This window comes from Lutra lutra, chromosome 6 (genome assembly GCF_902655055.1).
Source record: "Lutra lutra chromosome 6, mLutLut1.2, whole genome shotgun sequence".
In the NCBI taxonomy this organism is placed as follows: Eukaryota; Metazoa; Chordata; class Mammalia; order Carnivora; family Mustelidae; genus Lutra; species Lutra lutra.
Genome location: NC_062283.1, coordinates 66,311,064 through 66,337,458, shown reverse-complemented (window position 1 = coordinate 66,337,458; position 26,395 = coordinate 66,311,064). Strand labels below are relative to the sequence as shown.

At 56.1% G+C, this 26,395-nt stretch overlaps 1 protein-coding gene across 2 annotated transcripts in view; it reads right to left on the bottom strand.

The window, feature by feature from the left end:
* Positions 1-1,844: 1,844 nt before the first annotated feature.
* The window catches only part of KCNK5 (potassium two pore domain channel subfamily K member 5), a 38,032-nt gene continuing 13,481 nt past the window's right edge, over positions 1,845-26,395 (bottom strand). The window contains exons 1-5 of one of the 2 annotated variants that reach the window (XM_047733175.1): positions 15,191-15,396; positions 8,637-8,748; positions 7,058-7,224; positions 6,573-6,741; positions 1,845-4,469 (exon numbers count right to left, since the gene is read on the bottom strand). In XM_047733175.1, the coding sequence (XP_047589131.1) occupies positions 3,604-4,469; positions 6,573-6,741; positions 7,058-7,224; positions 8,637-8,748; positions 15,191-15,235 (1,359 nt within the window). In that variant the 5' untranslated portion in view covers positions 15,236-15,396 and the 3' untranslated portion in view covers positions 1,845-3,603. Of the gene's footprint in view, positions 4,470-6,572; positions 6,742-7,057; positions 7,225-8,636; positions 8,749-15,190; positions 15,397-26,395 lie in introns of those variants that run through there. The other variant, XM_047733174.1, reaches the window with a different exon arrangement.

Here is a 26,395-nt window from a genome sequence, read left to right as displayed (position 1 = left end):
GATGTTGGAGGAAACCACCCTTAAAAGGATTTTACCCCGCCCTGGAAGGAGCCCTCCACCCTTTCCCACATGATAGATAGATGACCAAAACCTGATTGGGGGACAGGCACAGGGAGGGTTCATCAGAGAAAAATAGCCTGCCAACAAACCCATCAAAACCCCTAGACACAGAAACTCCATGACAGCTCCCTTGGGTCCCCTCCCTCCTCGGGAGATGTGCAATCACTTTGCTATTCCCCCATACACCTTGCTTCGCTGCCCAGCCCTCCTTCTGGTCTACCTCTTCATTCTTATGTAGCAGCATGACCAAGGACTGTGGGCACTTAGAGGAGAGGAAATCCTGTAACAGGGGGTCACTGACGTGAGTTATGAATCCGGTGTCAACAAGAGGGTTCCCGTCGGGGTCCTCTCCCCAGACTCCCAACCACCTCGCCTACCTTCCATGCCTGGCAGCTCACGACTGACTGTGACCGTGACTTGAGGTCTCACCACACCCCCACCCACCACGTGGCATGCCCCCTCTGCTTCAATCCCTCAACAACTTGGGGCCTCCTCGGCCCCACCTTTTACTAGGAAATCTCCTGACTCATCTTAGCCATGGTCGCCCCAGACCACACCTCCACCCCAATCTAGCATTTGTGCTTCTGTCTGTGGGACGCTGCGCCTGGTAAAGACAGGCTCTCTGAGCCTTCATCTCCTTAGCTGACAATGGGGCCCAGTGACCTGTGGCGTGGGGAGGCTCCAAGGCATATTTGTCAAATGGTTTGGTGAAGCGGTCAAGCGCTAAATAAGGGTAGCGCTTAGTTACCTTGAGGTTGAAAGGTGCTAAAGCAAAACCAGAGAATCTTGGACCTGTTGTGGGGGTGGGGGGAAGGAAGGCAAGGGAGGGAGGTGGAGAGTTGTTCTGGTAGAGGTAGGGATGATATCAAGTAGCTCTAAAAAGGTTGGTATGTTAAACACATAGGACCCTTTGTAAACACATCCATGCCTTCGTGAAAATTGTGACTCACTCCTGAAACCACAGAACTTCACATTTTTCCCCAACAGACTCCATCTTTTTAACTAACGTCCTGTCTGGTGCTGTTTAGGCGGCTCTGGAACCATAGAAGAGACCAGTCTCAAACCCTTTAAATGGACACAGACAGGCTCACCCTGGTCAGTTCTCCTTTCACATTCTTTCTGGTCCCCAGGGCCCATCCCCCCAACTCAAGCCTGGTCCTGTTATTCTCTGGCCCAGATTCCAAGGCAGGAGCCCTTCCAGGGGACATCAGTGGCCACAAGCACAGGCTCGCTCCCTCCTCCCATGCTGGTGGCTGCAACAGATGCAGGAGCATGGCTGTGAATTGAGGCTCACTGAATTGAATTCAGGCTCACTGTCTACTGAGATCTTGCCCCAGTCACCTCTCCATGCCTTTTCCCCTGGCCTGTAAAATGGGCACGTACACCCACTGCATGGTAAGATCTTTTGCAAGATCGGAGTTCATTTGTGGAGCACGAGCATGAAGCAAACTGCGGACAGTTTACAAGATCCCCATCAGCTCTCCCCTGGCTCCTTCTCCCCAGAGCTCTCCCCTGGCTCCTGACTCCTTCCCAGTTCTAGGATCCTTTCCGCAAGGCTCTTCCCCATCCACCTTCAGACCTGTTAAATGCCACTTCCTCCAAGAAGCCCTCCCTGACCACCTCATCTTAACTAGCTGGCTCCTTCCCATACCTCCTCACCTTTTTCCCCTTTCCCTTCTGGACCACCCCAATCCTCACCAGGACCCGCACACTGTCATCCGTTCTTCTCACCCCCAAGCCTCCCAGACTGCCCCCACAGAGCACACACATGCCAGGCTGCCCTGTCCATCTTCAAGGCTTTATTGTAAAAATGTTAAAATAAATTACATTTAACATCATTGCTAGTATGTACATACAGTGTGTGAGTCCAGGATGGCCAGCGACACGCCAGCAAGGTCGGGCAAGGAAACTGGGATGAACTCATTAGAACATTCACAGAGAAACAGAAGGCCGCTCCTTCTCACCCAGCTGCCCAGCCAGCACAGCCCTGGGTCACAGGATGAACGCAGGTGGGGTCACACATGCCCATCACCGTCTTCACATGTCGGCGGCGGGGGAAGGGGGCCTGGCCCCACAGTATGTGGAAGGGGGCTGAGAGGCGGAGAGTTTGGGTCAAGGGTGATCCCTTGCCTCCTGGCCAGTGTCAGTCACCCGTGAGGGATGCCTCCCCCCCTACCACCACCACTCTGTGTGGGGGCTCTCGACAGCGTGGTGCCGGCTGAGCCCGCCAAGAAAGGCCCAGCTGAGCTACGGGTAGGAGGGCAAACAGGTGGCATCCCAATCCTTGGGAGCCTGCTCTTCCCCCCGGCCCTCCCATCCCCGGGCTCTGAAGCCAACAATGGAAGATCGAAACAGCAGTTTATTCAAAACAAAACAAAACCATACAAGGCAGAGAGGGCTGGCCCCTGGGTGTGCCTGGCAGAGGACCTCTGCTGCCCCACACCAGAAGCAGTCTGTGTGCAAGCTTCACATTATCTTCCTCTCCCCGCGTCCCCAGTCTTTTCTTAAACACACAAACGCACGTGCGCACACGAATGACGAACCGTGGCTGCAGGTGGGGAGCGGATTCACATCGTTGGTCCCTCCCGTGTGTAAGCCAAGAGGGACTCGGCCTCCCCCACCATGGGGGCCAGGAGGGCCAGGGAGCCATGAGGTCCTTGTTCTGGGCACAGGGGAGGCTGGGGATGGAAGGGGCCAGAGCCAAACCCAGCCCTGCAGCCCCCCAGCCACCGCTACCCTCTCTTCCCACAGCATTCCCAGGGAGAGGAAAGGCCTGCATCTGTCACCTCTCAGCCGAAGAGTGAGTCAGGGAACTGGGCTCCGGGTGGCTTGGTCTGGGCAAAACCAGGACTCGGACCCTGGGCCAACTCAGAGCTTGCTGGGGGTCCTGTGCATTCGGAGTGTTTCAGCATCTGCCCGGGGTCTTCCCCTCCCTTCCCCTGGGCACCTCTTCCCTACTGAGCTTGCAGTAGGGCCTGGTGGGCACACGGGGTGGGGTTGGGGGATGCTTATACGGGCATCCCATGCAGTGCCCTGCTATCTGCTGAGGAGCTGGAACGCTCCCCACACCACTGCTGTACCTTCTGCAAAGGCAGGACCCAGGGCTCCTAGTGCCCTCCCCCCGCTTCTGACATACTAGCTACATGCTGGGCACACAGGAGCTCATTAATACTGGTGAACTCAAATGGCCGGGGCTCTGAGCCTAAGAGAACCGTGTGACACGCTCAACCAAACGTCCGAAGACCCGTGCAGGCTGAAGAGTCACCTGCCAGCCCACACCGGTCTCTGAACCACCAAATACACCAGCCTCCCACTGCCAGCGTGCCCATTCAGCCAGGGAGCAGGGGCCCTGCCCTGGGCGCACGCCGAGTCTGACCCGCAGCATCTCGCCGGAGGGGATGGAAGGTGAGGAAGGGCCCTGGCCCCCCACTCCCTGTTCCAGGGCTGCCCCCCACCAGGGGCCAGAGGTCCCAGACCTAGTAGGACGCCCCAGGATGAGGGAAACAGAAGCCATCGGAGGTGGGGTGGGGAGCCGGGCCTGCCTCACGTGCCCCTGGGGCAGTCTGACTGACTGTACTCGTTCATAAGCTGTTCGTAAGGCACAGAGAGCTCCGACTCGGTGCTGGTGAAGGTGGACTCGTCGGACGACGGGAACTCACCCAGGTTCAGGGGCACCTCGGCTTCGGTCCCCTCCTGGGGCCTCTCCTCCCCAGCCAGGTTGTCCTCTATGGAGGACTTGGATGTCTCCTCGTCCGAGAGGCCGGCCTCCTCATTTGCAAAGGTGACGCTGACGTTCTGGAAGATGAGCGGGTGGTAGTCCTGGGCGTCCCACGGCTCACCCTCCTCGCTGATTCGGTCCAGCTGGTTAATGAAGACCTCGGAGGTCGGGGAGCCCTCCTTGGGAGGCCCTGCCCCGGCCTCCTCGCTGGGGGGCCGCAACACATGGCCTTTACTCCTTAGCGTCTGAGACACCTCTTCCAAGCTGGGCACCCGGTTCTTGGAGTAAACCACCAGGGGGGACAGGGAAGTGGGGAGGGCTGGAAGCCCACCACCCTGGGGCCCCAGCCCCGGCGCTGGGACCCTCTCCCCAGCCCCGCTCGTCTTCATTGCCTTCTTCCCGATCTGCTTGATGAGGTCATTGTAGGTCTCCTCCTTCTTGGACAGAAAACCGAAGATGTTGACGTCCTTGGACGCCGTACTCCCAGTCACTTGCAGAGCCTTTCTGGAGTGTGGGGAGCTCTCAAAAGACTCCTTCCGTCGCCGCCGCCGCTTCTTGATGGCCTTGTGGACCTCCACGAACATGCTCACCTTCCAGTTGACAAAAAGGGACAGCCAGGCCAGCCCCAGGTAGATCCAGAGCTCCACAAAGTAGCGGTACAGGGCGTGGTAGTTGGCGCTGGGGTTCACACCTGCAGACGGGACAGGAAGCCCCGAGGGTCAGAAGTGGGTCAGCAGGGACCTGAACACACGTCAAGGCCACAGCTGTGTTCTCTGAGAGCAGGCACAGTGTCAGAAACCAGACTGTTCTACCATCCTGATGATTCATGTCCCTATCTTAGTCTCCAACCTGCCTGAGCCTCCGTGTCCTCAACTATCAGAAGTCAGGAGAGTGGTTCTCCAGGATAAGGTAGCCTCCAGGTCCCAGGTGAGGGGGAACCGGTTAATGTAGCCACCATATGTGTCAGGAAATAGTTCATGAATGTTTGCCTTTCAATTATCCACTATACCACATCTAGGTGTTTTGTGCACCTTTGGGGATGTATATGTTATACTTCAGTTAAAACCAGGATGGAAACTAAGTGAGCACGTGGCCAGCATATTCACAGCGGGGAATGGACTCACTGGTTTAACATGAATGGGGCTGGTGGGTGGGCCAAGAGGGCTGTGTGCACCCGTCTCAGCACAAACTGTTCTGGAAAGATGTGATTCTCCTTCAGCGGGGTCTGGCTGCTCCCTGACTTCCTGTCTCTGCCTTCTTCAGACTGGCCCTTCCTGTGCTCTAGAGGGCTCTGCCACCCCACATCCTCCTCCCCACATCCTCCTCCTCTGAGCCCAGGCTCCTGACACCTGCTCCAGGGAGTCCTCCGGGGTCAGCCTGTACAGCTCTGACTGATCTCCTACACTCAGGCATTATGAGGTTTCCAGCTTAACTTCACGTTTCTGGAACCACTGACCTCCATTAGTATATGCAGTATATGACCTGCCCCCGCCACCTTCCAACTGGGAGCAGTCTGTAAAAGGGACGAGGGGAAGGGGGCTTCCTGCAGAGTGGGGCTCCCGCAGGGCAGGGTCTATACAACCCTCATCAAATTAGAGGTCACTGAGGACAGGGGCTGTGTTTGCCCCTGGAGACAAGCGGTGTCTCTGAGGGATGCTTGGGGCTCTTGGTCACAAGTAGGCTGAGATGACGAGGAGGGAGCATGCTAACACAGCTGGGTCTTGACGAGGAGGGCGCATGCTAACACAGCTGGGTCTTATCCTCAGCACTCATTTGATCTTTGACCACCCTGTTAGGTCGGTGCTGTTCTTTTTAAACCAATCTTAAAGATGAGGAAACTGAGGAAAGGGCCTAAGGTTTTGCTGAAGCTGAGAAAGTATGGGTAAATACACTCCCTAAGACAAAGGCTTCTCCCTGCCCACTCGGGGTCCCTTAGACAATGGCGGGGCTGTGCTTCCGTCTAAATTTATCTCCCAAGACAGCAGGCCCTGAGCTGCCGAGGTCAGGAGAGAGTCTGGGCCTCTTTCCTGTCCCCCCTCACCACCACCAACCAACCATCTCTCCCAGCGTTTGGAGTCTCCCCTTACAATGAGGCAGAGGGGTAGTGACCTGTTCCTGCCCCCTAGGAAGGGGGAGGGTGGAGACCAGAGGCCCCTGGAGCAAAGGCTGGGGTCGGCTGAGCAGGGCAGCAGGCATTGAGGGAACAAACACGGGGTCAGTGCAGCCAAACAGGGGTCGAGAAGATGAAGGGCCAAGACACAGTGCTGGCCAGAGGCACAGGTCTTAGAGGCTGTGGCCAAAGAATTTTATCACCTGCCTGGATTAAGTAGGGGAGGAGCGGGAAGGACTGTCCCGGCCCCAGAGGGTGGGGCAGCTTAGGAGAAGGCCTCTCTTGTTTCTAAACTGCCTGTGGCAAGAGCAAAGTTTCGGGCCTGTCGGCCAAGCCTCTACACCAGCTCCCTCCGCTCCTGTGATGGGAAACAAGGCAGGCAGCTCTGGGACAGGAAGGGGACCCCCCGGCTTGGCTCCGGGGCTTTGTGGGTAACAGGCTCCAACTCTGCAGAGGGGGAAGAACCTACCTCCTGCCCCGAGTGAACCTAGGCCTAAGAGCAGGGGAAACAGAGGGAGAGGAAGCAGGAAAAGCTATGGCCCAAGAAAAAAAGGGAAATAGAAGAGGACCCCTTTTGGGGTAGGGGTTGCTGCCCAGGACGCTGAGCACCTGCTGGGGCCCCAAAAATGGTCCCCTGAATTGCACATGGAGAAGCAGAGGTCTGGGGGGAAGGGCAGGACTCACCAGCCACAAAGTCTCCGAAGCCGATGGTAGAGATGGTGATGAAGGAGTAGTAGAGGCCCTCGATGTAGTCCCACTCCTCTGTCACCATGAACACGAAGGGCGGGATCACCAGGTGGACCAGGACGCCCCATACAATGAAGATGGCTGTACACGTGATCTGCGCCTGTCGCTGATGGGGTGGGGGTGGGGGCAGGGAGACCGAGTCAGACCCATGGCAGAGACTGGGGAAAATCAGCAAGGGCACCCAGAAGGACAGCGAGGCAGCCAGGCAGGAGGCCAGCTGGTACCACGCCTGGGAGGAGGCTTGTCACCCAGGAAAGGGTGAGGAGCACTGTTCCCAGCCTCAACCAGGGGCCGGGGGTCCCCGAAACTGCCCTCTTGTCTCCTGCTCTAACACCTCTGTCCATTGTTAGATCTTTCCCCTCCTCCCACCCCCTGCCAGGGTCCCCCCAGTGCTGTGCAGTATCCAAGGTTTGGGGACATACCAGGCTCACGCCTCTCTTCGTGAGGAACTGGCCCAGCCTCTTGGCACGTCCCCCGAAGAATTTTCCCAGGGCACTGATCCACGTCAGGCAGAGTGGCACTCCAAAGAGACCATAGAAGACACAGAAGAGGCGCCCAGCAGGGGTCTTGGGGGCCACATTGCCATAGCCTGAGGAAGAAAAAGAGAGTGAGGCATGGAGAGCTGCAGCGGGGATGACAGTCCCAGACTCAGCACCGCCCTGGGCTCGGCTACACGGCCAAACCTACACCCACATCCACACAGCCCCGTCCTTTAAGATCACTTGATACTGATCTAATATCAGTCCTTCAGAAATGAAATTTTACTTTATTACACAATGGTCATGATTGTTTATAAAGCAAGTAGGGTGGCATGGGCCATGTCTCCTCCATCAGACTGGGAGCTCCCTGCTGGACAAAGCCTTCATCATCAGCAAGCCTTCCACTAGTCCATACAGCACCATGGTGCAAATTATAAACAGCCTTCTTTGGGGAGACACCACACAGGCACCACGGGAGGTGGTCTCTAAAGACGGCCATTCTTTTTTTTTTTTTTTTTTAAGATTTTATTTATTTATTTGACAGACAAAGATCACAAGTAGGCAGAGAAGCAGGCAGAGAGAGGAGGAAGCAGGCTCCCCGTTGAGCAGAGAGCCTGATGCGGAGCTCGATGCCAGAACCCTGGGATCATGACCTGAGCCAAAGGCAGAGGCTTTAACCCACTGAGCCACCCAGGCGCCCCTATAGACGGCCATTCTTAACCCCTTCCCCTCCTGTGTAAGCATGCCGCTGCTCGCATCAGGCTGGTGTCTAACCCCCAACCTTGGAAGCTGGGCTTCAGCGGCCGGCTTGGCCAGCGGATGCAGAACAAGTAGTACCAGATAGGCTAAGCCTGAGAAGCCCTGTTGCTTCTCCCCCAGCTGGCTGGAAGTGTTCACTTCGGGGATTCTCCCCCTTGGAATCCAGTTGCCGCGCTGCGAGCTACCCACCCAAGTCACGGCGTTTTCACCTCTAGCCATGTTCTCAGCCAACAGCCACAGTTCGCTGTCCAACGTGTGATGGCAGAAGCAGTCCTAGATGCCTAGCCAGTAGTGCTTTTGGCTGACTCCAGCCTCAGACACAGGACTGCCACCGCCATTACTGATCTCCAGCAAGAACCAATCGGCTGAACCCAGTCAACCCTCAGAATAGCAAAAGATAATAGTAAGTTGTGTTTTAAGCCACTGAGTTCTGGGGTGGTTGGTCATGCAGCCATAGATAACCAGAAGAGACACCCCCAGCCTGGTGAGCAAGCATGGGCTGGGTTGGTGCAGAGCACAACCTGTTCAACCTCCTGCATGGCTCGGGCTATCAGGCTTAGTCGTTTCTGCTCCAAGAGCCCAGGTGAGGACTCCTTGAGAAATCTCCCAAGCATAGCCAATTACCAAGGACTTACTAAATCCCCAGGAAAATGCTCAAAGAACACAATGCAACAGAAGGGCATGGGACCAGAGGTGGATTCTTATAAAGTTCCGTGGATGGGGGGCATGGACGTGGGTATCCTGAAGGTCCCAAAAGACTTACCAATGGTAGTGATGACCGTGGCTGCAAAAATCATTGCGTTGGGCCAGTTCCAGTTGTTGAAGGTCTGATTCCCCGTAATGGCCACACCCTGTCCTGCAGCATCAGATACTACCTAGAACGAGAGACACAAAGTGATGAAGATGATTTCTTCGAAGTGACAGCAGCGGGTGCAACTCCATATGAACATTCTTTTTTTTTTTTTAAGATTTTATTTATTTATTTGACAGAGAGAGATCACAAGTAGACGGAGAGGCAGGCAGAGAGAGAGAGAGAGGGAAGCAGGCTCCCTGCTGAGCAGAGAGCCCGATGTGGGACTCGATCCCAGGACCCTGAGATCATGACCTGAGCCGAAGGCAGCGGCTTAACCCACTGAGCCACCCAGGTGCCCCCATATGAACATTCTTATTGAATCATCACAATAACAAGGTGGGAGTTACTGTCTCCAATTTATATATGACGAAACAGTTTACAGAGGATCAGAGAGGTTAAGTGATTTGCCTAAGGCCACACAGCGGGTAAGAATGCAAACTCAGGCACTTTATCTCTGAAGTCCGTTCTCTTACTGAGCCAGTACTTCTGGAACTTACTAGCATGTACCAGCATCACCTGGTGAGCTTGTTAAATAGACTGTGGGGCCCACCTCCAGAGTTTAATTCAGCAAGTCTGGGAAGGGGCCAGAGAATCTGCATGTCTAAGAAGTTTCCAGGTGATGCTGCTGCTACTGGGCCAGAGCCCACACTGTGTTAGACTATTCTGCCTCAAGGAAGGCATATGTGATTCAGAAACACAGGACACCTATGCCCTACCCAGTCCTCCACAGAGGAGTCTCCTACTGCGGGACAGACCTGGGAGGGACCCGCATCCACTCCTCGTCCCAGCTCAGCACCTCCTGGATCTGTTGTCTGAAGGGGTACATATTGCATCCGTTGGCTTCCTTCTCCCCATGCTTGGGACTCTATCCTCCTCCCCTACAAGCTCCCGCTTCCCTCTCTTCTCTGGGTCCATCTCTCTGCACTGGGCCAGGCAACTTCAAGGTCTAGGCCAGGACAGATCACCAGAGATGGTGTGTATATTTCAGGGTGACTCAAAATCAAGTGATCAGTCCCCACGGGGCTCCCAGCAACTGTGGGCAGCAGGTGACACAGGCCACCTGGGGAGGACACTGGTAGCCCTAGAAGAAGACTGATCTATTCCGGGAACTTTAATAGTTGCCAAACCTGCTTCAACCTGTCGAGAACTGGCTCTACCCTCCACATCCTTCACCCCAACCTGCAGATGGCGGGGCATGGACCACAGCAGAAGGCGCACAGGCAGGGTCCAGGGTTTAAGCCAGGAGTTCCAGGGTGGCCCTGAGGAGGGGGACCCCAATCCAGAGACCAGGAAACTCAGCCAAATTCTCTGTACAACTCGAGCCTGGGTCTGAGGGAAGACAGAAGGGCAAGGGATGGAAGCCAGAGGGAGACGGAGAGCCTACAGTTTTAACCCTCCGTGGCCTGAATGAAGTCTGGTGGGAAACAAGGGAGGGGCTAGGCTGGTTCTGAAGGAACCAGCAGTTTGCAGCTGCGACAGCAGGCCCCGTGTTAACGGCTCTGCAGATTCCATAAAGAATTTTCCATGATGACATGCTCATCTGACAGGCCATCAAACCACACCACCCGCTGCCCTGCCTCCTCACCGCCTTTCCAGAACATCTCTCTGCAGGTCAGGAGGGGCGGAGGGCTGCCCTCCCCTCAGAGAGCTGGCCGTCTAGCTGGCTGGGCCACTTCCATGAGAGAGCACCAGCACATCTAGATCCCAAGGGGCCTTCTGGTCCATCGGAAAGGTTTTCCAAAAGATTAAACCCATGTCCGAAGCAGGAGAACGAGGAGTGGGGTCCTGTGTCTTAGTGTTAAACAGGCAGCGGCTCCCTCTGGCCCTTTGTCCTCTCGGAGGCCTGTTGTGCAGAGAGAGGGTAGAAGGCAAAGCCGGGAAGCTCAGCCTGATGGACGAAGAGACATTGAAAGGGAAGCCGCCCCACTGAGCAGAGGGCAATGCATTTAGGGCACCAAGGCTGGTCATCCCCATGGAGTCTCAGGAACATGAGCGCTGTCCCTCTTCCCACACAGACGAGAGGGGTGGATTCCAGAAACTCAAACCAGAGTCCTCACCAATGTCTAAATGGGAACATGAGAATGTTTGGCGCATTCGGAGGAGGAACCGGCGGGCACTAGGAGCGAGCACAGGTCTGTCAAGAACCAGTCATGCTCAACTAAGTGCATCTCCCGCTCCACAGGGGCTGCGAGCCCTTGAAGTTGGGTGGAATGCGGTAAATCTCGATTTCAGCAACAGATGGGCTGGCAGAGATTTCATGTGGACAAGACAGAGAAATGCAGGGCGGAGCTGGGATTAATTTGGGCCCCTTTACAGGCAGATAAACAACCAAGAAGTATTGATCGTTATCAATCTGACTGGAGGTCTCCGCCATCACGCGAAAGGCCTGGCCCCGTCCGTATTTTAGTCAACGACACAGCAAAGATGTACGGAGAGGGCTGCCCGGTCCCATCGGCAGAGGAGGCAAAGCGGTGGGCAAGGCCGGGATGGGGAGAGGGCCATGCTCATCTCATCATTGCAGGGAAAGGGCAGTGTGAACTCAAAATCCCCTCCCTGGGGGGAAGACGGACCCACACTAAAGAGACTGGATTATCTTTGACTATTTTCATGTCATCCACTTTGGGTTCCAAAAGGACCAGACCAGGATCGAGGGGAGAAAGCCTTGGGTTTCAGGAGACCACAAACTAGCAAACACTAGGAAAGTCAATAAAATCGCTGGCAGTGTCAACACCTCACGTCTTCAGGGCTGGGCCACACTCGGGGAGCTCTGCCCCACCCTGGGTGTCAGACCTCCCATCGTCTGCTAACTGAGAGGGAACCAGGGTGGCATTCTGGATAAGGAGCTACCTGAGAACCCAGGGCTCCTGGCAGCACATCACTCCTGAGAACAGAACGTGTTTACAGCAAGGCCAACCGGGGCACCACAGGGCTGCTGAAGGGGTGACAGGAACCCCGGGGAGCCCAGCTAGGGGACAGCGCCCTCCGGGAGTGTCAGCAGGTGCTGAGTGGGGAGCGGTAGCTGTGTGAGACACTGCGGCAGGTCCCGGGGAGGCACTGTGAGGAGGCGAAATCCCTGTCCTCCCACCTGTCTATGCCAGGTCATGGGGCTTGAAGCCCCACGACACAGAGAGACAGCCCAACCCACGCTGCCCAAAGGCCGTCCATGACTTGGGAATCAGTTAAGTGCTCAGGAGACACCGAACAGAAGAGGGGCAAAACAGGGTAACCCAAGATGGCACTACGGTTGGGAACTCTGAGGCAGACAGGCTGGGTTTCCTGCCTTTCCCCCACCAATGCTATGCCCTTTGGGGCACAGCCTGCCACCTCAGCCTCCGGCCCTGGGTTCTCAGGGGGCCACAGTCCCAGGCACTCTCCCCACGACCCCTGTTATCTCTCCATGGTCATCTAGAGAGGGGCACCCGGATGGGTCCCTGTGTCTGCAGGGCTGGAAGCACCACCAGCCCTTAGAACAGTCCCACTGGTTAGGTCACAAAACAGGCTGAGAGAGGTTAAGTGGCAGAACTGGGCTAGTTTCTGGGCTATCTGGCTGTCAGCCAATGGGGCTCCCCCCACCTCCCTTCACGGCTCTAACTGCCCCCTGGGTACACCAGCACCGCCCTGCTGTTGCCTCCTCTCTGCCCATGGGCACCAAGCAGCTGGCCTAGGAATCAGCTTGGCTCCATCCCAGTGCTGGGTGTGAAGTAGGATTTCTGTGCTGCTGAATGGCGGACACCCCTTGCTGGGTGTACATACACACATCACCTACCCTGCCAGGTGTCATTCGAGATAGGGGAGGAAAGGGAGGCCTGGGGGATGGGGGTGGAAGTCCTAATGTGGACCTGGGGGCCTGTTCCCTGTTCCCACTGTGTGTGGCTGCAGCTCTGGCAGGGGCAACTCAATGGTTAGGCTCACGGATAACAGAGGATACAAAGGGGAGGCCTCCCAGAACAAAGGGCCTGGCCCAGGACTGAGGTCATTCGTAGGTTACAGAGAGTGGCATGGGGGAGCCAGGCCGACACCCCGTTAGACATGGCGTCCTGTTCTCAGGGTTAGGGAAATAGCTCTCGCAGGAGGAGGTGGCCCCTGTTCACTCACAGGGTTCTTTAACTTGGCTCCCAGATTCACACAAGACAATATTTTCATTTTCCACAGAACCTAGGAGAGTGATGGGAGAAGGGGATACTGCACTCAGCCTGGGCTCAGCTCTTGTTTGGGGAAGGAACAGAGCTCCTGCCTGAGTCGCCCTCCTGACCAAGTAGCTGTGATTTATTGAGGGCTTTCTATGCACCAAGTGTTGTGCTAACACTTTACTGCCTTTAGCTCATTTAATGAGGACAGAATCCTGCTGGGAAGATACCGTAATTTTTTCCATTTTGCAAATGAAAATTTAAGGCTTGGAGAGGTTAAGTAAGTAGCCTAAGGTCAGAGTGCTCCAAGAGAAGCCTGGAGAGCCCTGACTAGACACGGTTATCCTGCCCCCCACCCTGCCCACAAAGGCTGCAGGAAGGAGGCCAGTGCATACTTCCACCCCTTCGCACCAGCTGAAAAAACAGTGCCCTAAAACCAGTCCATCCACTCTGACCCGAGCTCAGCATTTCCAGCCAGGCCTCCAGGGAGGCTGCATGCCCTTGCCTTGGCTTCAGGCAACCAGCTGCCCTGACCCCACCCACTGTCCACGGAATACGGGTTCCCGGACATCTCCGCATGCCCAGGGGATCCAGGGTTTCCCGGGCAGAGGCAGCTACCAGGCCTCCCCTTCCTGGAGAGTAGGTCGTCCCGGGGCTTGGGACACGTGGCCTACCTTCAGCCCTGGGCTGGTGGGGCTGAGGTGGGGCCTCTCCTCTCATCTACCCTGGGTGGGCAGAGACAGGGCACTGCAGTCCAGGGGACAGGTGGGCTGGCGAAGGCAGCTAGGAGGCACCCAGGGGGCTATGCCTCCCTGGCCTCCAGCTCCCAAGCAGACATGAGGTCTGGACCACAGAGCACTTTCCTGCTATGCGGATGCAGCTGTAAGCAGCATACCGGCCCCCTGGACCCACAGGCTGTGGGGGGCCCTTACCTACCCCTGGCTGCATTTCACCCTGAGTTGTTCCATCTAAATCACTTGGTGCCTCTGGCCTGGAAGGTGAAATAAGGCCACTGGCCACATACTGACAAGGGGCTTGGCAAGAGAGAACAGGACTTTTATCATTCTTCTGGCCTGGTCCTCCCAGCTCCCCCTTTTGAGGGGGGGAAGGGCAACCGCTGATCAATCCTTGCATCATAGATGAGCAGAGTTGATATCTGAATAGCCTCTGATTTTGAGCACGGAAGCAACAGATACCAACCAAGCACCTCAAATCCCTTAGTTCGCTCAATCTTTATAACCCTAAAACGTGGGGGCCGTCAGCCTGACGAGGACAGCAAGGCACAGAGGCTAATGAAGGAGTGTGCCCAAGGTCACACGGCGAGTCAGTGGTGGAGCTGGGGAGGAAACTGGGGAGCTCTGGCTCTCAGCCTCCACTCCCAACGCCCCCCCCACCTATAGGTAACGGGGAGGATGGATGCTGGGGTGGGTGCTTCTTAGCTACAAGGAGTGGAGCCAGGCCTCTGGAGAACACAACTTTCCAAGCAACGGCAAGAGAACCGTCTGTAGAAACGCAGGCTCCCCAAGAACATAAGTCAAACGAGGACAGACCTTTTCAATCTGCTTGCTTTTCTGCGGCTGTATTCCCAGCATCTAGAATACCGCCTGGCACATAGTAGGTGCTCAACAAGTACTTGAGCGTGGGTGAGGAAATTAACTGAAATGATTGTACATTCTCTGGTCTAGACTGATGTATCCTCCTGTGTCCTTCCTTCAGTGCTTTCCCAGCATCGTTCTGCAGTTGGGTTTTAACTAAATTCACTAGTGCCGAGGTGAAGCAGGAGAGTGGGAAGCAGAGTCAGACCCCAGCAAGGGTGGGGGCTGATGGGGTTGAGGGCGGGAGCCACGGAAACCACCCGCATCGAAGGGGAATTGAGGGTAGGGGAGGGGAGCAGTTGCTAGACTTTTGAGAGGGGGCAGAGGGCTGGGGAAGGGGGTGGTCTGAAGGAGGAAGATGAAAGCCCCCTCAGCCAAGGCCAAGATGACAGATTCGCAGTGGGGCTGGGAGAGTCCCTGAGGAGACTTGAAGGACTTTTCTGCAGGAAGGGGAAGCAGTCCCCTGCGCAAACTATCCTGAAGGCAGCGGGTGAGCAGAGAGCAGGAAAAGGAATCTAAGTCACCCCAGGTAGCAACACTTTAGTAAGAAGCCTGGCACCTTCCTTGGGGAATGCTTACACCCCTAAGCCCTGCATCTAGGGAGACGGACGGCTCTCGGGCCCTCTCCGGGGCACTGACCTGGCGGTGAGTCTAGGGGGGCTCCCAATGGCTCATACTAAGTCTCTGGGTAAATAACGTAACCCCAGCCTCAGTTTCTCCGTCTGCCAAGAATAACACCTACCCTGAGCATACAAAAAGTATGCAGGACATCCAGGCAGGCCATCATCGTCCGCACTGAATAAATGGATCCATAGTCAGTGCCAGGACTCGCTCCATGTGTCTGTCAGGAAACCAGACCCTGCACGGACTTGAGACCGGGGCAGAAGGACCACGTGTCCCCAAGGCTACATCAAAGGGCGTGGGGTTAACTTCCCTGCACCTGGAGGGCAGGCCTTGCTGAGAACAGGACACTGTCCCCAAGTTTCCTCACACTTGCCACCTTTTCCCACCCCATTCTGTTCAAAGACTGAAAGCTACCCTTCCTCAGTCTGATCAGTCTGCTCCTTAAGGGCACAGGGTGGCTTCTCCGACATCCATGGGGACCAAAACAACTCAAGATGGGGTCAGGGGGTTGGCTGGAGTTGGAGGGGCTGGGGGCACAGGTGTGTTAAAGCTCTCCCTGGAGGAATCAGAGGCATGCCTCAAGATGTCCTGTGTCATCCCTTGGAAGGCCCATCTCTCCTGGTCTCTGCCCTGGAGGCTCCCAGGCACCCTGGCCGGTTTCCCGAACAGCCAAGCAGGGTAGGCAGGCTGGGAAGGAAACAATGCCACACACTATGTCCCCTGACACTGTGCCTGGCAGGAGGGGCTGAGCCTGTCTGAACCCCAGTCCCAGCTTGCCGCCCCGCTGCCCCCACCTATCCCCCGGCCACCACACCCCCCGGCTCTCCCCACATGTCCGTGTCGTCCACACACCCATCTGGTCTGACAAAGAACCCCTCAGAACGGGGGGCCATGGGTGGGGTTGAGGCTCTGTAAGAAGGTGTTCTGAACAGGACAGACGGAAGTGGAGCCCAGTAAACCTATCTCAGGTGCTTTCCAAGCAAGTATTTGCAGTTTGGGCTTGTTTAAAGTTTTTCAAATCCTTTCACACCTGAACAAATGAACAAATAGTAAAGGAGGGGAGGAGAACCCCAGAGCCCCTGAGTGTGGGGACTCCCTAGAGCAGTCTGAGAAGTGAGAGTGGGCATGTTGGGGGCTAATCTGTCCAGCCACAAGGCCAGTCCCCCATCAGACAGTCCTTTCTGGGTCTACTGGCAGATCAAAAGTATCTTGGCCAGAAGGTGAACACCTGTTAACCCTCTTATTCCTAAGACGAATGAGAGAGTTGAGGACCGTTAGTCAAACCCTCCATGATCTCCATCCTCCCTCCCTCTGCACTGCTCAGCTTTCTCTCACAGGGGATGGGGGAAGGGCTGCTGGGCTTGTTATCAGATGTGGAAACTGAGGCTCAGGGACCTGAGCCACCACACAGATCTCAAGGTAGTGGCTCTCCGTACAGGCTGCCTGGCAGGACCACCAGGGAGCTTAAAGGACTATAGTGACTGGGCCCCCCGGCAGGTGTGCGTGGCTGATCTGGGCTGCGAACAAGCTCTACTGGGCATTCTGAGGGGCTGCCCCTCACTGCCTCTTGCAGGGTGACGATGGGGGGGAGGGTGTACAGGGCTCCAAGCTGCCCCATCCCCAGCATTCTCACCGACCTCTAGCCTCAGCCCAGGTGACTGGGGTGTGGCTGGGAGGGCAGGCGTACCTTAGGGGCAGGGTACTGATAAGGGCCAGGTGGTGCCACCCTGATACCCATGCCAGCTGCAGGCCCAGCTCCCCAGGCCCGTCACTCCCGGGAAGGAGCAGGTGTCTGCAGCAGGTGCTGGAACCCAAGCAGGCAGGGCCACACCATGTCTCTGTTGAGACCAGACTTCAGCTATTGCGGTGTGGATTTTGTTAACTTTTTTGCTTTTCCGCAACTTTCAGCTTTGCTCCAGTGCCTACCAGGAGTAATTATAATGTTTTTAGAAGAAGGAAAGACAAACTGTTAGAGAAATGCTAGGATGGCCACGCAGGGCTGAAGGACAGGCTCAGCTCTGCTCTGCCAGTCACTTGCTGAGATTCTCCAGGAACCCTTGGACCTCTGCCTGCTTTCTTTGCTGTAAAATGAGGCGGCTGGCTTAGGTTGCTGGGGTGCCCCTGTGTTTACAGTCATATCTTCTTCTGTCCACAACCATGACTTTGGAGCCCAGTTCAGCCCTTCCCAAGTTCCCCTGTCCACAGCAAGTTCAAGAAAATACATTTTCATTCTCAAGACTCAAGTTCACTGGCCACCAGCTCCAGCTCCTCCTGAGCCCCCAGCAAGTCAGGCCGCCCACGCCAGGAGTAGCCCTGCTCCTCAATCACACTTCCTTCCTCATGTCCCTGGACCCTACTGCAGGATGGAGAAGACGCCTCACTGCGTCCCCTCCTCTCTGGTCCTTAAAGTAACATGCCGGTGCTGGTCCAGGCTGCCCTCCCGCAGCCCAGGTGTCTTCTGGGGGACGGGTGTGTGTGTACAAAACAAGTCCCCTGCAGTGCTGGTCACACCTACAGACACCCACGTGACTTCATAAGGCAAGGGAGCAAGTGGCCTACGGCCCCATCCTCGATGCACACTTTAGGCATCACTATACTGCTTCCCCTGGACTGCATGTAGAGATCATCTGGTGGAGTTTGGGCAAGTCCTCCTGCCTGGGTCCTATCCTCAGGGAACCAGCCAGATATGGTCTGGGGCATGGAACCAGGATCCTTCAAGCTGCCCCAGGTGACTCTAATACGTACAGCCAATTTCAAAGCCACTGCACTAGACCCAAATCATCCTTTCAGTTAGGAGGCCAGAGTCCAGCCCGGCCCCAGGGCAGCAGGCCTGGAAGCATGGCTGTCCTCCAGGCCACCGCTGGCCTTCCCCTAGCACACCCTCCTAAACCATCTCTCAGCAGCCTTTGCGGAGTGCAGGGGCACTCCTAGATCTCACGCTCACGGGGGCAAGCCCGTGCCAGAGGTGAGCACGTTTTCAGCAGAAATCTCTGGATTTCCGTCTTTCTCAGGCCCGGGAGCCCTGTCTGTACTCAGGAGGGACAATAAAAACAAGGCAGGTGACCCTGCCCCCATTGTTCTTTGCCTGGGACGGTAACCCTCCCCAGCAGCTGGGAGCCCCTCCCGTGAGAGCTGAGCCCAGGGACGGGCTGACCTGGGAGGGCAGCAGGTTTGGCTAAAGCAAACAGTGAAGGGCTGGTGGGGCTGAGCTCAGGATGGGACGTCAGCAAGCATTCTCAGGCACCTGGAGGGCTCGGCAGATGCGTAAGACTGGAAATGCCTGTGTGTTCAGGCACAGGGGACCTCTCTGGTGTGGCTCGGGTCCCACAGCATGGCCACCTCCGAGTTGGCTGTGGGAGTAGGAAAGCCTTTCCTCCCACCCACCTACCCAACCACACAAAGATTATTCTCCACAGGCATATTCTCAAAATCCACCTCCCGCTTCATCTTCCTAAGGACTCAGGGCAGGTGGGATATCCCGAGACACCTAATGACAAGAGGGACATCCTTTAGCCACCTCAGCTTCTCTACCCACGAGTTCACACCTACTGTCCCTCCTGGGGTGACTGTGGTCCCGCACCACTAACGGCTCCCTACCTGGGATGCCATGACCCGGGGCCTGGCATCATGACTTGGCTCCTCCCCTCCCCCAGAATCCAAATCCTGGGAGTGTCTCCCTCCAGCACGCCAGATGGGCAAAGCAGTCGCCTTCCTCTCCCATAGGGATGTAGGGACTAAGGAGTGAGAGGCCCCTGCACCTTGCTCAGCTTCTGCCTTGTCCTTCCCAAGCAAGCTAGCAGACCTCACTGTTGAGCCCCACTCGATGGCTCTAACAAGGAAGCCAGGAAGGGCGCTGAGATGGCATCTCCCTCCTCCTCGCCCAAACCCACAATCATCGGGCCTCTCCCACCTTGAATTCCTCTAGCCCTAATGCTGTTTCAGACCAAGACCCTGGAGGAAAGGGAGGCAAAATGGATACTCCTATTCCCATTTTGTAGCTGAGGAAATCAATCAGAGAGGGCTAGTGACATGGGAGAAGTCACATAGCAAGGTGATGACAAAGCACTGAGTAGAATCAGCCAGAAGAATCCCCTGACTCTCAGTTGAGGGCCCTTTCCACCCAAAAACCAGACCACCCACCACCCACCCCAGGACTGGGCTGAGAAATGCCACCCAAAGTGGAGCTGGGAAGGGGACGATAGACAGGTAAGCCCAGCTAACAGGTGGCAAAGAGCTATGAAAGGGTTGCGCAGATCTACTTTTGATATTTGGGATGAGTGTATGCGGACACTCTCTGTCCCAGCTCCCGGGATGCCTCTTGGATTTACCCCGACCTTGCAGCGGGGTGGAAGGAGCAAACACGGGAAGTCACCATCCATTCGAGGCTTCTAAAAACAGCCCTCGAGCAGGCCACAAAGGAGGTCATAGGAACTGCTGACTTGCATCTCCCCATCCAGGGCTGATGACCTGAGGGAGATCTAGTTCACCATCAGCCTGGCCGGCCCCCCCCCCCCCCCCCCCCCCCCCCCCCCCCCGGCCAGCTTGCTTCCCATCCTGCAGAGCTCAGGTCTGCATGCTGGCCTGGACACCATAAACCGTGGTAGCCATCCACTTCAAAATCACAAAGATCATGTTCAGGACTCCACGAGCAGCACAGAGACAAAGCAGGAAAGGCCTGGGCTTTGAAGCAGACATGCCTGGATTCAAATCCGCACTCTCCCATTCACCATCAGGTCACCTGGGGGTATGTCCTCCCCCTCTCTGAGCTTCAGTTTTCATATTTGTCAAGTGGGGGTACCAAGACTTTGTGGGGTTGGGGTGCAGGTTTTGTGAAACAATGCACGGCTCGGTGTGGCCGTTCAAGGGCTGCTCCCGAAACAGGTATTAGGTAGAAAAGTGGATGTAAAAGAACAGGGGGGATGGGGAGGCCACCTCCACTCTGGGGGAGTGCACGTGCTGGACAGGGCCTCCGGAGCTATAGACATGAGAGATGGGCTGTCAACAGCAATGCCCTCTTTCCCAGCTACCACCACCTGGAAGACCAGGGCTTGGCACAGTACTTATGGCTACAGACATTCTAGTAGATATCTGTTATCTGGCCCACTGTTTAATCTCCCCCCAAAAGACTGTGGGTTTGGAAGGCAGACCTCACTCATCCCTTACCCCTAAAGCAGTACCTGGCACTAGTAAGCACTCAATATTAATGAGTAACTGAGTCTCTGAGATGTAAATCTTTTACAACCAGCCCTTCCAGGGCACAAGGAGGGGTGCCAGTGTGTTCAGGGTGGGTTCTGGCTCCACAGGATAAGGTGGGCAGTTCTGGTAGGTGCAGGCAGCCTGGGATGATGACTCTGTGTTTCTCTACCCCACTGCCTTTCCCCTGCATCACCCCATCCCACCCGTCTTCAAGGGCAAAGCCCGCAGAGGTCCTAGCCCTGGTGAGTCAGCCGACTTTGCAGACTTTGGAACCATCAGGATTTTAGAGGAAGGAGGCAGATGGGTGGGGAAGGGTGGGAGCCCAGGAGGCATGTCAGGGTGAGGGCCACAGGTCTTCCCATGAACGATCCCATTTTCCCACACCTCAGCAGTGGGATGGGACGCTCTGTTCCACGAAGCTCTCTTGAGGCCTGGTGGCTGTCAGCCCTGTTCCTCTGGACACAGCTGCCTGCTGCCCTGGGCTCCCCTGCTGGGATCCTGAGGACAAGGTTCCCTACCTCTGGCACCCCCCGACTCTTGCTTTCACGATACAAAACCCATCCTGATGACACCTGCCACATTCCTGCCTCCTGGTTTCACCAGCACCCTTGAAAGAAGGGCTGTGGCTGACAAGGCCCCCTCCTGTCTTGTCTCGCAGAGCACACCAGCCCACGGCACACTCCTCACACCCAGGGGCCTCGAGAACAGCCCCTCCACCTGCTCCTTCCTCCTTTCCCTCTCACTTCACCCAGGACTGGTAGCTCTGGGTAATAAGTAACCACCCACCCTTGAAGCCTGGGGTTCTGATGATAAGGAATTATTAAGCTTACCCATTTATTGTAATTTAAGATGACTAGATGGTTAAACTGTAAACCCCTTCACTAATTTAAAAAAAAAAAAAAAAACCGCCCAGGGGGTCTTAGGGGGTGGGTGGCAGGAATTCTGCATGAGCGGCGGGCACCTTGAGCTTCTCTACTATGTAGGAACCCCCCTGCCTGCACCCACCCCCCAGCACCCGATCCCAGCCCTACCACCTCCCAGCACAATCCCAGCCCACCGCTCTCCACAAAGCCCCCTGTGCGATCTTCCTGAGGGCCAACCACCTGTCACAAAATCCTTCCTTATTGTCGGACTCTAACCTAAATCCCTCCGGCTGCACTCCAAGCCCATTTCCTCTGGTTCAGTCTCCAGCTGGAGACGAACAACAGCTGGCTTCCATCCTCCCTGGAATAAATTGTACCAGAAACTACCGGCGAAGTGGCACAGGCATTTTGGGGTGGATGGTACACCTCCCCATTGCAGGGAGGTGCGGGGGGGTGGACGGCAGCTTCTGCCTCCCCGGCCCCCAGAGGCCAGATCAAACCCCATGAGAAGATTTCCTGTTTGGAAATCACAGAGATGAGATACGAACAGGATCCCCAAAAGGTGTGGGACAGGCAAGGGAGCCAGATATAGGCAACCAGCACCCCACACCCCACTTGCCCCCGGGCCAATCCTACCCACGCAGGTTGTGAAGGCACAGGACCAGACTAGGCACAGTGGCCTCAGCCTTCTCTGCCTGGGGTGGACGGACAGCCCCCCCGGCCCACCTCCCATCCCCAGCCGACTGGGGCGTGGACGTGACCAGGAGAAGAAACAGAGAGCCGTTTTGTGCTAAAGGTACGGAAAAGTACAGCCAGGAGCTCCCAGCACACAGAGGCTGGGTGAGGTGAGGGCTGGTGTAGCGGCTGAAAAACCTCCTGTGCCCAGACGTGGGGCCCAGGACCAGTGAAAGGCCGGGTGACAGGAAACTCTCCAATGGCACAGCCACAGAATCTTGCCTGTGGGACCGCCCCACTGTGAACCCCACGAGGCGAAATGGATCAAGACCACGGCTCACTCCATCTCTCCCTCACCAGGGCTGTGATGTTAAGCAAAAGGCCTTTCTCAAGTCTGCTTAACCCCTCCGCTCCACCCCACCCCCCAGGCTCTGGTAGCCCTCAGTCTTCTTAGTGGAGTGCCTTAACGGTGAGTGCTCAGGCCTGCAGGGGGCCAGCTAGACCCCTGCCCTAGAGGTCACGACCTCCATTTCTTTCCTTGTAAAATGGGAATACTACTGCCTGCCTGCCAACTCTCAGGGTTCTGGATCCAAAGGCTCAGTGGACGTGGACATGAGGACGTTGCACAGGCAAAGCTAGAGACGCTCCTGACTTAGAAACTTCTGGTTTCTAAACGCCTTGTGTTGTTGGGGCTCAGGCTCCTGGGGCATTATGTGTGGCCAGGGAAGGCTCAAAGACAGAAGGTAAGTGGCACCAGATTTCCAAGTCACCCAGGGGTCCGGTGGGAGAGCGAAACCCCCTCCTCACACGGCCGCAGAACTCAGTCTCCCACGAAACACTCTGCATGGGAGGCTTGTCCAGGGAGGTCCGTTTACCCTCAAGTCTGCTGGAGATGGCTGCTGGTCCTGGGCCACTGAGGGCCAAACAAGGGACCCAACAGTGGGCTTGCAGGACATAGCCTGTCACCTCCTAGGAAGAGGCGAGACAAGATGGCAGGATGGGAAGGGGTTCCCTTCACCCTCAATCCCCGCAAGGGGCCCTGGGGTATCCCCCTCTTTGGAGGGACAAGAGGGCAGCTATGCCTGACTGCTATGAAGACTGCATCTGGCCAGGTACCAGCCCCAAGCCCCATGCAGAACCCACCCAACTTCATCTAACCCAAGGAAAGATGGGGCCAGAAGCACGAACGACCTTGCACTGTGCAGTTCAAAGTCGGGTCTACTGGTTAAGTATTTGCTGAGCACCGGCCATATGCCCTGATGCTGTGAGCCAAACAAGCCAAGTGCAAGACACAGGCCCTGCCTAGGAGGACTCGCCGTCCTCACCAGAGACAGGCAGGCAGACAGAAAGTTTTTGGATGGTGGAAGATACCATGACAAAGCAGTGGACAAACATCGAGGCCAGGACAAGCCCCGGGGTTCGAGCCATGCCCTTGTCAAAAGTCCCAGCAAATGAGCACAAAGCTGGACAAGGAGCTCAAACACAGATGGGGAAACGGAGGCTCGCAAAACACTAATGACTCGAGCAGAGCCATCTCCCAGTGAGTCGCTTTCCCCAGCTCTGAGAACCGCCTGTCCCTCCTCCTCCGCCCCCACCCTTGGGTCTTGCACCTTTCCTGGAGCGGGACCCCAGAAAGAAGCTGGAAAGCCCACACCAGTTCCATCAGTCACCCCTTCTTCCATTCTTTCAAGATCTGTGATGGAAAACACGTTCATGGTTCTCATCCCAAGAGGAAGATGTGCCAACAGATTCACCCAAGCGGTGAACCTGAACCTGAAGTACAGGCTTCCCTCCCAAGGACTGGAGAAGAAAGTTGATGCTTCACTGGAGATGGTCAGGCTGCTGGAAGGGGGTGGAGCGGGCGATCAGAAGGAATTGAGACCCTGAAGCAACAACTGGAGACCCATGAAAAACGACTAACTTGGGGCGCCTGGGTGGCTTAGTCGGTCAAGTTGTCTGCCTTCTGCTCAGTTTGTGATCCCAGGGTCCTGGAATCAAGTCCCGCATCCGGCTCTCCACTCAGTGGGAAGACTGCTTCTCCCTCTGCCCCTCCCCCTGCTGTGCGTTCTCTGTCTCTGTTAAATCAATAAATAAAATCTTAAACAAAACAAAACAAAAAAAGACTGACTTTCCACAGTCTGGTCCCACCTCCACCGAACGAAGCCTGACCGATGACACCAGGAATGACCATCCCACCAAATACCCACTCAGCTGAGTCTGATGCGGCTCAGAGGGCAAGGCGGTTCATAGCCCTCTGCAATCTCGCACTTTCTGGGGTGGAGGGTGGCGGTGCGTGCTCACCTCAGAAGGGCTTGCAGGTTTCCGGTGGGTGGCACAGGGAAACCACGTCCGGCGGGTTCCCGGCACGTCACGCCCGGCGCTGCTCTGAGGAAGCCAGGCCATGCCGGCTGTCCCCTCTCCCACCCCAGAGCAGGAACGGAATTTGACTAGACACCGAGAGAAGCCACTGTGCCATTAGAAACCTCCACAGATTCCTATCAACACGCCAGTGCTGTCCAAGAGAACTCTCTGTGCTGATGGAATGTTCTACATCTGAGCAGTCCCATGTGGCTACCAAGCCTTTGAAATGTGGCCAGGGTGACGGAGGAACTAAATTTTAATTTAAAATTAAAGAGCCATGATATTTACTGATGGCACGTTAAAATAAAATTAATTAGCTACATGTGGGTGATTACTGATACAGAATCAAACACGAGACATACTACCCAAATCCTCTCCTAGGCGGGGCGTGCCTTCCCCTGGACCCTCAGGTTCACCCCAGACCTCGGGCTGTCATCTGCAGCACGCTCCTAACTCTGAATTACGTGCACGCTGACCCAAATCTTGCTGCCTTGTGCTTTTGTTCATTGGAAAGGCAGGGCAAGGTCTCCTTGTGGCCCTGTGGAGCTTGCCGGAGCTGGACGCAATGGAACATGGGGCCGTGGGCCTCCAGAAGACACAGTCCCTTGCAGGGGATGCGGACCCCAGCACTGGGCTTAGCCGTTGGGGCTCCCCAGGCTCTGCCAGGCACCTCTCAGGGAGCCCCACTTGGAGACTGCCAACTCACAGGCGTCCAGTCTCCAACAGCTTGGTCTGCAGACTGAAGGCCCAGCTGGCGTCCCCAGTCTCTGAGACCCTTCCCCTCCAAGTGTTCAACAGCACTGCTGCTTGGGAAGCCACCACTCTGGCAGCTAAATTTAAAAATAATGACAGGACGCGGTTAGCAATCCCAGGACTGACACCGGGTTTCAGAGTGTGCTCTGTTTAAGACCCGGTTTGGCTTTGGGCTTGGTGTTCCTCACACGTTTAAAAATAGCGAGCCTAGAAGTGGCTAATGATATAAATTCAGTTTCTTTGTTTTAAAGGCAATTCAACAGCATTTCAGAAAACTGGGGAGTCAGAGAAGAGAAAGGAAGCAATCATCCTGACTCCAACTCAGCACTAACTGCCTTCTGTTTCTGCACCGTGTTTCTGTGACTCAGTGCGAACAGAACCATACGTGAACTTGGGCGCCCTGGCCGCCCTCACCCCCAGGCTGGTTTTCGCCAAACTTGAATTCTGGGTTCCAGCTCAGGCCCACTTTGGGAACACCAGTGGAAGGACTGGGAGACCACTCCCGCCCTCAGGACCTGGGAGTCCTCTGCGCCAGTCTATCTGAGGGGGTCCCATCCGCAGGCCACACAGCCCCAGCCTGGCCAGAAGGAAGGACCGCACTGTGTGTGCAGAGCGGCAGGGGAGAGGTGTGGAGGGCTGTGTGCACACACACAAGACCAGCGTCAGGGAAGGGGAGTTTTCTAAGACCTGTACGTGGTGACCCCAACAACGAGCAGGCCCGGGAGCCAGAGGGTCTGACCATACGCCGCTCTCAGCCCTGGAAGATTCCAACAAGACAGGGCATGCCGAAATGGAGATCTGTGAACTCAGAGGCCTCAGCTGGCTGGGTGCAGAGAGGAACCTTCTAGAGCAGGACCTGACAGTGTCCCCCACAACTCTGACGTCGCCCTGCCCCAGCACTGTGGAGCCTGCCCCAGGTCGAGACGTGGCTCCATGCCCAGGGAGATAACACTTTGCTGGGCAACCAGCTGAGCTGTCCCAAGAGGGCACGTGCACAGGAGGATGGCAGGGCTGTGTGTGGGGCCACGGCACCTAGTGGGGGGATGCAGCCTCTGGCCAGGCAAGACCCCCGCTGGGAGGGCGAGGGACAAGTGTCCAGATTGAAGGTGGGCCTAAATGGAAGGCAATGGAGGGCTGCGAGGGTCCTGCCTCTGGGCTTTGGGGGCTGGAGAAGACAAGCTAAAGGACACAGAAACACAGCCTTCCGGTTCACAGTGTTTTTTTTTTTTTTTTTTTTTTTTTTTTCTAATTATCCCTCACAGGGTGCTACGTTTGTGATGCAATGGGGCACAGGGTTAGGGCCTTGCAGAGCGGGGGAGGAGTGCAGATAAGGCAGAACCCCCCCAAGGCAACATGTTCTGATACCCCAGGGTGCGGAGGTGGTGCCCTGAGAAGGATGGGAAGTCTGCCCTGGCAGCCATAGCCTACAGTGACTTTTCTCCCTTGGGGCCCCTGAAACCCCTGCCACATGCCCC